This window comes from Oncorhynchus mykiss, chromosome 19 (assembly GCF_057628025.1).
Source record: "Oncorhynchus mykiss isolate SJ-2025 chromosome 19, ASM5762802v1, whole genome shotgun sequence".
Taxonomy (NCBI): Eukaryota; Metazoa; Chordata; class Actinopteri; order Salmoniformes; family Salmonidae; genus Oncorhynchus; species Oncorhynchus mykiss.
In genome coordinates, this window is record NC_143040.1 from 7,490,599 (window position 1) to 7,502,369 (window position 11,771).

Below are 11,771 nucleotides of genomic sequence, written 5' to 3' on the forward strand. Positions count from 1 at the left end.
GGGGCAGAAGGGTAGCCTAGTGGTTAGAATGTTATGTAAGGATCAGACTGTATAGGCTATATTACATGTATTTAGTGTATTATTGGGGCAGCAGGGTAGCCTAGTGGTTAGAATGTTATGTAAGGATCAGACTGTATAGGCTATATTACATGTGTTTAGTGTATTATTGGGGCAGCAGGGTAGTGGTTAGAATGTTATGTAAGGATCAGACTGTATAGGCTATATTACATGTATTTAGTGTATTATTGGGGCAGCAGGGTAGTGGTTAGAATGTTATGTAAGGATCAGACTGTATAGGCTATATTACATGTATTTAGTGTATTATTGGGGCAGCAGGGTAGCCTAGTGGTTAGAATGTTATATAAGGATCAGACTGTATAGGCTATATTACATGTATTTAGTGTATTATTGGGGCAGCAGGGTAGTGGTTAGAATGTTATGTAAGGATCAGACTGTATAGGCTATATTACATGTATTTAGTGTATTATTGGGGCAGCAGGGTAGTGGTTAGAATGTTATGTAAGGATCAGACTGTATAGGCTATATTACATGTATTTAGTGTATTATTGGGGCAGCAGGGTAGCCTAGTGGTTAGAATGTTATATAAGGATCAGACTGTATAGGCTATATTACATGTATTTAGTGTATTATTGGGGCAGCAGGGTAGCCTAGTGGTTAGAATGTTATGTAAGGATCAGACTGTATAGGCTATATTACATGTATTTAGTGTATTATTGGGGCAGCAGGGTAGCCTAGTGGTTAGAATGTTATGTAAGGATCAGACTGTATAGGCTATATTACATGTATTTAGTGTAGTATTGGGGCAGCAGGGTAGCCTAGTGGTTAGAATGTTATGTAAGGATCAGACTGTATAGGCTATATTACATGTATTTAGTGTATTATTGGGGCAGCAGGGTAGCCTAGTGGTTAGAATGTTATGTAAGGATCAGACTGTATAGGCTATATTACATGTATTTAGTGTATTATTGGGGCAGCAGGGTAGCCTAGTGGTTAGAATGTTATGTAAGGATCAGACTGTATAGGCTATATTACATGTATTTAGTGTATTATTGGGGCAGCAGGGTAGTCTAGTGGTTAGAATGTTATATCAGGGTCAGACTGTATAAAAGCCAAGTACTAAGAATGAAGAGTCAGTTCTTCCATGGAATTGTTCAGCTTTGTTACTGTTTGTAATAAAGTCTAGTTGAATTCACAGGTTCTGGTTTGGTGAAATAGTTGATTCAATATTTTACACAACAGTCAATGTGTCTAAACTGTAAGAACTTTGAAATTAAGTTGTTTTCAAGTCGTTATTAACAACAACCTGAAAATTAATATTTACAACCTTAAACTAAAACCAAACGTAAATTGGACGTTGGGTATCGTCTTCTTTTCAACGTCTTTTCAATGACATTTAGCTTGGTGGTACAGCCCAATGTCAAAACACAGCTTTAATGTGTCCAAATTAATAACCAATATGCAGAAACCATTTGTGATACTGAAAACCTAAACATAAAATGTACCATCTGCACAAACATCTGCAACAATAATCATATTACTGAAACAAGCACCTTTTAAAATGCACCAGCACCAGAAACACTGTTGTTCTGACAAGTAGCAAGAAATCACTGATATCAATTAGGGGGGAAATCAGGTTGTAGGTGCTGTTGAAACTAACACAACTAAAAACACATGGAAATGGGAGATATATTTTACCTCCCTGGTTAGAGGACAAATCAGGTTGTTGGTGCTGTTGAAACTAACACAACTAAAAACACATGGAAATGGGAGATATATTTTACCTCCCTGGTTAGAGGACAAATCAGGTTGTAGGTGCTGTTGAAACTAACACAACTAAAAACACATGGAAATGGGAGATATATTTTACCTCCCTGGTTAGAGGACAACCTGCAGAAGACAGTCAGCTACATTTTGGAGAGATGCATTTACATTTAGAGGTCGTTAAACAAAGGAACGCAACACTTATTTTTCATCCCTCATCGATATCATGTTGAAATCATTTGTGTGAGAGTGGGGAGATGAGGTTGTCCTGTTAAAACTAACAGCTCAAAAAACACATGGAGTCTGGGAATAATGTGTACATCATTGGTTAGAGGACAACTTGTAGAAAACATCTAGCTACATTTTGATTCAAGTGGGTCACCAATGCTGTAAGTGTAACACAGCTCTTTTTGTGTTAGTCACTTTCTGTTATATCATATAAATATCACTCTTTCAATTCAGAGCCTGGATTTTCCCCCTGAGGCTAATATCCATATCATGCAGAAATCAATTGAACAGGGGGCAAACGTTTAGTGTTCTACATTGTGACATCATTAAAATACTCCTTCTACAATGTTAAAACATTCTACATTGTGACATCATTAAAATACTCCTACTATAATGTTTAAACATTCTACATTGTGACATCATTAAAATACTCCTACTACAATGTGAAAACATTCTACATTGTGACATTATTAAAATATTCCTACTACAATGTTAAAACATTATACATTGTGACATCATTAAAATACTCCTTCTACAATGTTTAAACATTATACATTGTGACATCATTAAAATACTCCTTCTACAATGTTAAAACATTCTACATTGTGACATCATTAAAATACTCCCACTACAATGTTAAAACATTCTACATTGTGACATCATTAAAATACTCCTACTACAATGTTAAAACATTATACATTGTGACATCATTAAAATACTCCTTCTACAATGTTTAAACATTCTACATTGTGACATCATTAAAATACTCCTTCTACAATGTTAAAACATTCTACATTGTGACATTAATTCATTGATATCATGAAACAACTCCATCATTAATGTATTTTCTGATGTTTGATCAGAGATCTTTTATCAGAGTATCTCTTGTCACATTGACCACAGCTATGAGGTTTCTCTCCTGTGTGTGTTCTCTGGTGTATAATCAGATGGCTGGATGTAGTAAAATTCTTCCCACATTGTTCACAGCTATAAGGTTTATCTCCTGTGTGTGTTCTCTGGTGTATAGTCAGATGGCTGGATGTAGTAAAATTCTTCCCACATTGTTCACAGCTATAAGGTTTATCTCCTGTGTGTGTTCTCTGGTGTATAATCAGATGGCTGGATGTAGTAAAATTCTTCCCATATTGTTCACAACTATAAGGTTTCTCTCCTGTGTGTGTTCTCTGGTGTGATACCAGGTTGCTTGACTGAGTAAAATTCTTCCCACATTGATAACAGCTGTAAGGTTTCTCTCCTGTGTGTGTTCTCTGGTGAGATAACAGGCTGCTTGACTGAGTAAAACTCTTCCCACATTGATCACAGCTATAAGATTTGTCTCCTGTGTGTGTTCTCTGGTGTACAATCTGATGGCTAGATGTAGTAAAACTCTTTCCACATTGATCACAGCTATAAGGTTTCTCTCCAGTGTGAATTCTCATGTGTACTTTTAGTGAATTTGATCTTAAGTAACTCTTCCCACAGTCAGAGCAGCAGTGAGATTTCTTCCCTGTTGGTCTCCACTGGTGTTTCTTGAGGAGTTCTGATCGGGAGGGACTCATCCCTGCCTCGTCAGCTTCATGATGTTGTTGAGGCTCCCCAGAGGATCCACGAAAGTCACATCTCTCTCCTGTGTGAACAACAAGTCAGACAGATGGTTAAAGGCCCACAACAGCAGGAATCCACTGTAAAAGGTGATGCCAAAAGCGTAGCCATGATGTTGTACAACAATTGACATCTGTAATGAATGTTAAAATTATTTGACAATTGTCTTGAGACAGTCAAGTGAGCAACAACAGTCATATTTTGTCTTGTTTTCACATTAGTAGTAACATCGATGATTGTCGGCTATAAATAAGTTATTACAGTTGCTGAACCCCTAAGCAGTGTGCCAGACAACCTTTGGTCACCAATATAGGCCCCTTTCTGTGTTTGCTAAAATAGGCGCTCGAGGGCAATGAATTGAATGTGAGAGTGGTTACATTTATCCAGCCCCCATCCCTCAGCTGTTTACCAAACCAAGTCACAGGGCAGCCATTTTGTTCCTGTTTAAATCCTAGGTTGTCCCTTTAAAAAAGCCAAATCAATCGATCAACCAATCTGCAGTTCAAACAATAACAAAGATGTCATTCCACCACTGTTTTGGTAATAAGATGATGGATGGGTCTGGAGAAATGTAACTACTCTCAAATTCATAGACAGACCTACGGATGCAAGGACTGACCATCCATGAAATCAGCATGATAGTTTTAACCATGTTGAGGCTCTACAGTGTTGATTTACATTGTTTCTAAACATTGGTGTAAAAAATCTTATTTGGGGTTCTGATGGGGTACAACAGTTGAACTAAGCTCATGAGGTATGTGTTATATTCTTCAAGAATCAATACTATAAATAATATAAATGTAGTAATTACATATTTCCCCTTTAACACCACACATCAGTTCAACAACTGCAGAGTTTGTGCCTCTGTTTTTAAGACAGTACTTACTAGTGTTAATCACGGCCCGGTTTCTCAAAACCATCTTACGGCTGAGTTCACCGTTAGAACCATAGGATGCCTTAAGATGCGTTGGGGAAACCGGGCCCAGATATCCAGTTTCCTCCTCTTAGTCTTCCTCCTCCTTTTTCGATGTGACAGTCATCTCCTCCTCTTTCACTCCATAAACTGCATCCTCCTCTCTCCGCTTCCTCTTCTTTTACTGTAACATCCTCCTCCTCTTTCACTCTGAACGAGACTTCCTTTTCTTTCACTGAAACGTCATTCTCTTCTTCTTTCACGGTAACAGCCTCACCCTCTACTTGTTTTTGTATTTTAACATCCTTCTCCTCTTTCAGGAGAACTTCTTTCTCCGTCCAGAAGACCTCCTCTTCTTTAGCAGGAGGAGAGTAACTTAGTGAACTCAAACCAGCTAGCTGACAAACAACGTAATTATATAATTAAATGGGCCAACACGTACATACGACAGAAGTGTGTTTAATACACAGCGACTAATATACACCAAAACAGTGTAAAGAGAGTGAATGTTGTAGCTATGTTTGCTATAAAGCTACCGAGGTGACTAACTGTTGTTGTTGAAGGAGCGTCCCGTCCACTAGATTATACGTCACACTGGCAGCGTCGCCTGAACCTAAAAGACGCACATCGCCATCTGCTGACTGGAGTGGCAACGCAGTTGAGGAACCAAAAGTTTATTTTAATTTATTTCATAAAAGTGTAATATTATATTAAGTCGTTCAAAGAAAAGCATGTGTTGATTGATTCGTGTTTAATGAGTGAGAATTTAAAACAAACTCTAGACCCACTATATATTTACATTGAACCATAGTTCTGACATGGATAATTTAGACCCACTACATATTTACATTGAACCATAGTTCTGACATGGATAATTTAGACCCACTACATATTTACATTGAACCATAGTTCTGACATGGATCATTTAGATCCACTACATATTTACATTGAACCATAGTTCTGACAGGGATCATTTAGACCCACTACATATTTACATTGAACCATAGTTCTGACATGGATCATTTAGACCCACTACATATTTACATTGAACCATAGTTCTGACATGGATAATTTAGACCCACTACATATTTACATTGAACCATAGTTCTGACAGGGATCATTTAGACCCACTACATATTTACATTGAACCATAGTTCTGACAGGGATCATTTAGACCCACTATATATTTACATTGAACCATAGTTCTGACATGGATCATTTAGACACACTACATATTTACATTGATCCATAGTTCTGACAGGGATCATTTTGACCCCAGAGGCATATCTTTTATCACAGCCATAATGTGGTTCATTCAATTCATCCAATTTTTCATGACTTTGTCAATCAACTTGTTCTTGATACATCTAAATCCTGGTTTAGTGTTTCTGTATCAATAAGGACTTTTAACAAATTAAAATCCTTTGGAGTCATTTTGACTCCATCCAAAATCAGCTTTGATAAATAGGACGTTTATTTCAAATCAAAATCACATTTTATTGGTCACATACACGTGTTTAGCAAATGTTATTGCAGGTGTAGCAAAATGCTTGTGTTTCTAGCTCCGGCAGTGCAGTAATACCTAACAAGTAATATCTAATAATTTCACAAATCTAAGTATTTGAATGTAGGTTTCTCTGTAGACATGATCCATCCCACCAGAGGGTGGAGGGGCACCTGTATCAGTGGTTTTGACCAGATAGACACCTGCAGACACACAGTATAGTGCCTCCCATGTTCTCTCCTAAGATTGGACTTTCTATACCACGTATCACCTGACTGTGTACAAAACTGCCAATGATAGAAACCTCTTCCAGTGGTATACAGTGTATTCATTAAGTATTCATACCCCATAATGACAAACCAAAAACAGGCTTGAAATTTTTTGCAAATGTCTTTACTTAAGTATTCAGACCCTTTGCTATGAGACTCAAAATTGAGCTCAGATGCATCCTGATTCCATTGATCATACTTGAGATGTTTCTACAACTTGATTGGAGTCCACCTGTGGTAAATTCAATAAATTAGACATGGTTTGGAAAGGCACACACCTGTCTATATAAGGTCCCACAGTTGACAGTGCATGTCAGAGCAAAAACCAAGCCATGAGGTCAAAGGAATTGTCTGTAGACCTCTGAGACAGGATTATGTCGAGGCACAGATTTGGGGAAAGGTACCAAAAAAATTCTGCAGCATTGACGGTCCCCATGAACACAATGGCCGCCATCATTCTTAAATGGAAGAAGTTTGGAACCACCAATACTCTTTCTAGAGCTGGCCGCCCGGCCAAACTGAGACATCGGGGGAGAAGGGCCTTGGTCAAGGAGGTGAACAAGAACCCGATGTTCACTCTGACAGAGCTCCAGATTTCCTCTGTGGAGACGGGAGAACCTTCCAGAAGGACAACCATCTCTGCAGCACTCCACCAATCAGGCCTTAATGTAGCAATGATTAAATTGTCAACATTTATTTCAATGGACAATTCTGTGAACTGTTCTGTGAAATGTGTTGGCTAGAGATGACTTGCAGGAGCTTGCAGGGATTTGTAGGCAGGCATGTTGTCTACTTTGATGCTAATTAGCATTTTCGAATCTGAGAGTAGAGAGAGACATCCCATTAGTTCCTGCCAAGGCAGCAGCTACTCTTCCTGGGGTTTATTATGGATCCCCATTAGTTCCTGCCAAGGCAGCAGCTACTCTTCCTGGGGGTTTATTATGGATCCCCATTAGTTCCTGCCAAGGCAGCATCTACTCTCCCTGGGGTTTATTATGGATCCCCATTAGTTCCTGCCAAGGCAGCATCTACTCTTCCTGGGGTTTATTATAGATCCCCATTAGTTCCTGCCAAGGCAGCAGCTACTCTTCCTGGGGTTTATTATGGACCCCCATTAGTTCCTGCCAAGGCAGCAGCTACTCTTCCTGGGGTTTATTATGGATCCCCATTAGTTCCTGCCAAGGCAGCATCTACTCTCCCTGGGGTTTATTATGGATCCCCATTAGTTCCTGCCAAGGCAGCATCTACTCTTCCTGGGGTTTATTATAGATCCCCATTAGTTCCTGCCAAGGCAGCAGCTACTCTTCCTGAGGTCCAGCAAAAATAAAGGCAGTTATACCATTTTAAAAACATGACAATAAATTCACAACACACTGTGTCCTCAGTCACCTTGTCCCAGAGAGGTTTACATGGTTATCAAAACATCACACCAGGGTGAGTCTAAACAAAACACCTGTGGGGAAAATGAATGGAACCATCTCCCTGTTTGACCTCTAGTTGTTATGGATATTATGACTCTACAGAGACACACAGTGGACCTGTCAAAATATGTTCCATTGATAAATCACACTTTATTTAACCTCAATGTCATCTTGTGTTTACATGGCATTGTAGATTTTAGCGGTATATAGTATGTATTCTGGATGTTTTCAGTGTGTTTTTAACCCTTTCAGACAATGGATTAATCACAATTAAAAATAGTGCATTAACATTACACAAAGTGGACTCAAGTCTGACAGCCCAAACAAACACACACATTCTCAGTCAAAAACACAAGTCAGAACACAGCCTCTCGATTCTCTCATGTGTTTTCAGGTTCTCTGACTGGGAAAATGTCTTTCCACAGTGAGAGCAGTGGTATGTCTTCTCCTCCTGTGTATTTGTATGTATTATTTCATGCTCTTTCAGGTACCTTAACCGGGTAAATCTCTCTCCACACTGGGAGCAGCGGTACATCTTCTTACCTGTGTGTGTCCTCTCATGCTTGTTCAGGTTTCCTACCTGGCCAAAACTCTTTCCACAATGGGAACATTGGAAAAGCTTTTCCCCTGTGTGTCCCCTCTCATGCGTTTGCAGGCTCCCTAACTGGGTAAACGTCATTCCACATTGGGAACAGTGGTAAGGCTTCTCTCCAGTGTGTATTCTCTTATGTGTTCTCAGGCTCCCTGACTGAGTAAAACTCTTTCCACACTGGGAGCAGTGATGTCGTCCTTCTGGTTTGGACGTCTCGGGGTCTGGTTTCCCTGAAGGACTCTTCCTGCTGTCAGAAGGAGAGTCTGGTCTCTCTCCTGTCAAAGACAAACAGATGATTTAATTAAACAGAGACCTGAATGAAACCTCCACATGATAAAACTTCCTATGACGTTTAATCTAGACTAGATCCCTCAATCACCTGAAGTCAGTTTTCACAAGTGTTATTACAGCCACTACAAAATGCAGGACTCTGTGTGGTTCTTAGTCAGAGAGGCCTATAGAATGGTCTAGAATGTCATTGTATGCTGTAGCGTTTACACCACTCCAGCCTACGCTTGACACTCTAGCAATGATAAAGTACTTTATGATAACAAGAAAATTAAATAAACGATTTGGTATCATTTCTATTATGGAAGATTGAATAAGTGTGCTTCAAACGGTTTGCTTGTAATGATTTGTAGCCATCGTCTCGACTACCTGTGCATGAGAGTCCATTCAACTCAGTTTCCCTACCTGAAAAAACGCCATTCCGTAAAGTGTATTCGCGCACGCAAATTCAGGAAGAAACTGAAGAGTAGATGGCCTGACCGCGTTTTGCGACTGTCGGCTCACTTGACCGCAGTCAACGGTGGGCTGGAAATCGCCTCCAGTTTAGTACAGTGGAATTGCAGTATTGAATGAAGGCAAGTCCATTCCGTGAGACATTTAAGTTGTGATTTTGGGTGCAAATCCATTGTTAAAGTTTTGTTGTTGGCCAGCTTCTTGATGGTATTCACATCTTACAGTGTAGCTTTATCAATTCCTACATTAAAAAACGGCATTTAAGCTCAGAACTAGAGTAGAATGCCGTTTTAAAACCACGTATCAGTTCAACAACTATTTTCAAGACAGGACTTACTGGTGTTACTCAGATCTTCTGTCTCCTCCTCTTCTTCCCTCTCCTCGTCCTTCAATATGACAGTTATCTCTCCTTCATTCACTCCAAAAAAAGTATAATCGTTTTCTTCCTCTTCTTTCTGTGTAACAGCCTCACCCTCTACTTCTTCGTTTACTGTGACATCCTCCTCTTCATTCTCCTCTTTCACGACAACGTTCAGCCAAATACCTTCTTTCTCCTTCCAGCAGACCTCTTTTTTAGCAGGAGGGCAGCAGCTTGCTGAGCTCATGGTCGGGGATGTTAGCCAGCTAACCTAGTGATAGGCTCATTTATCAAGCCAGCTACCGTTACCTGACTAAACGGAAATATGACATGAAATGGGGAAACTAGTTAAAAGACAGAATTATGTTCCAAATACAGAAGTAAATATAGACCGAAGCAGTCTGAACAGCTTGAACGTTTCCGCTAGGAAGCTACCGAGGTGGCTGACTAGATGTTGTTGAAGAAGCGTCCCGTCCACTACATTATACGTCACTCTGATAGCATCGCCTGAAAAACGCATATCGCCATCTGTTGACTGGAGTGGTTAACGCAGATAAATGTTTATTTTATTTCCAGACAAAAAGTGCATTTTTACATTTCTTTCATTAAATAATAATATAATAGTCAGACAACTGCAGATTTGTAATAAGTATGAATTTAAAACCTACTTCCACATTCTACCAACCCAACAGATGTTTCTACTACAGGGAATATTAACCAATGAGGTGGGTCTTTCCACATTCTACCAACCCAACAGATGTTTCTACTTCAGGGAATATTAACCAATGAGGTGGGTCTTTCCACATTCTACCAACCTAACAGATGTTTCTACAGGGAATATTAACCAATGAGGTGGGTCTTTCCACATTCTACCAAACCAACAGATGTTTCTACAATGAACACTTTCAGGTTAATTGAAGTTAAATTCCCAAAAAGCCTAAACAGGTTTGGTCATTATCAGGTATTGGAGCGTTGAAAGATGATGCACAACAACGGTTTCTTCCACGAAACCACGACTTCAATAACCACCGCGGTCAAAATAGCTGTCAAGTTATTCTCCACCGAAACGACTACTGCTACAATCGACCTGTTCGCAACACATGGGTATTGGATCTAACCTCATTGATCTATCAGTAAGCTATGTTTACATGGGTATTGGATCTTACCTCATTGATCTGTCAGTAAGCTATGTTTACATGGGTATTGGATCTGACCTCATTGATCTGTCAGTAAGCTATGTTTACATGGGTATTGGATCTGACCTCATTGATCTATCAGTAAGCTATGTTTACATGGGTATTGGATCTGACCTCATTGATTTGTCAGTAAGCTATGTTTACATGCGTATTGGATCTGACCTCATTGATCTGTCAGTAAGCTATGTTTACATGGGTATTGAATCTGACCTCATTGATCTGTCAGTAAGCTATGTTTACATGGGTATTGGATCTGACCTCATTGATCTATCAGTAACCTATGTTTACATGGGTATTGGATCTGACCTCATTGATCTGTCAGTAAGCTATGTTTACATGGGTATTGGATCTTACCTCATTGATCTGTCAGTAAGCTATGTTTACATGGGTATTGGATCTGACCTCATTGATCTGTCAGTAAGCTATGTTTACATGGGTATTGGATCTGACCTCATTGATCTATCAGTAAGCTATGTTTACATGGGTATTGGATCTGACCTCATTGATCTGTCAGTAAGCTATGTTTACATGGGTATTGGATCTGACCTCATTGATCTGTCAGTAAGCTATGTTTACATGCGTATTGAATCTGACCTCATTGATCTGTCAGTAAGCTATGTTTACATGGGTATTGGATCTGACCTCATTGATCTATCAGTAACCTATGTTTACATGGGTATTGGATCTGACCTCATTGATCTGTCAGTAAGCTATGTTTACATGGGTATTGGATCTGACCTCATTGGTCTGTCAGTAAGCTATGTTTACATGGGTATTTGATCTGACCTCATTGATCTGTCAGTAAGCTATGTTTACATGGGTATTGGATCTGACCTCATTGATCTGTCAGTAAGCTATGTTTACATGGGTATTGGGATCTCTGCTATTGTCTAATCCATCAAAGGAGTCCTACCAGCTAGCAGTGTAACGAACCTTGTAGGAAAGTACTACGTGGCTCTGGTGGAAGATCAGACCTCACCACCATTTGACTGATGTTGGGGGCGTGTCTGAAGACTCCCCGTGGGATTCTTTAAAACCTCTTAAAGAGGCTGCAAATTTTTGCAGCTTTTTGTTAAAAATCACGCAAAATTTCAACGTCCTGCTACTCATGCCAGGAATATAGTATATGCATATGATTAGGATGTGTGGATAGAAAACACTCCGA

The 11,771-nt window shown here is 39.5% G+C and overlaps 2 protein-coding genes across 2 annotated transcripts; both read right to left on the bottom strand.

Annotated features, from left to right (window-relative positions):
- Positions 1-1,863: 1,863 nt before the first annotated feature.
- LOC118941533 (uncharacterized) lies at positions 1,864-5,125 on the bottom strand. Its single transcript, XM_090209995.1, has 2 exons — positions 4,499-5,125; positions 1,864-3,637 (listed from the first exon to the last, which is right to left on the bottom strand). The coding sequence occupies exons 1-2, from the start codon at positions 4,530-4,532 to the stop codon at positions 2,847-2,849; spliced, it is 825 nt and encodes a 274-aa protein (XP_090066121.1). The 5' UTR covers positions 4,533-5,125; the 3' UTR covers positions 1,864-2,846.
- Positions 5,126-5,976: 851 nt separating this feature from the next.
- On the bottom strand, positions 5,977-9,900 carry LOC118941397 (uncharacterized). Its single transcript, XM_090209998.1, has 2 exons — positions 9,390-9,900; positions 5,977-8,586 (listed from the first exon to the last, which is right to left on the bottom strand). The coding sequence occupies exons 1-2, from the start codon at positions 9,655-9,657 to the stop codon at positions 8,063-8,065; spliced, it is 792 nt and encodes a 263-aa protein (XP_090066124.1). The 5' UTR covers positions 9,658-9,900; the 3' UTR covers positions 5,977-8,062.
- Positions 9,901-11,771: the final 1,871 nt, after the last annotated feature.

Bases quoted from the DNA above. Each gene is read 5' to 3' on its own strand.
- LOC118941533 (XM_090209995.1), bottom strand. From the start codon at position 4,532: ATGGTTTTGAGAAACCGGGCCGTGATTAACACTA. The intron at 3,638-4,498 runs GTAAGTACTGTC...TTGTTCACACAG, and splicing joins CCGGGCCGTGATTAACACTA to GAGAGAGATGTGACTTTCGT.
- LOC118941397 (XM_090209998.1), bottom strand. From the start codon at position 9,657: ATGAGCTCAGCAAGCTGCTGCCCTCCTGCTAAAAAAGAGGTCTGCTGG. The intron at 8,587-9,389 runs GTAAGTCCTGTC...TGTCTTTGACAG, and splicing joins AGAAGATCTGAGTAACACCA to GAGAGAGACCAGACTCTCCT.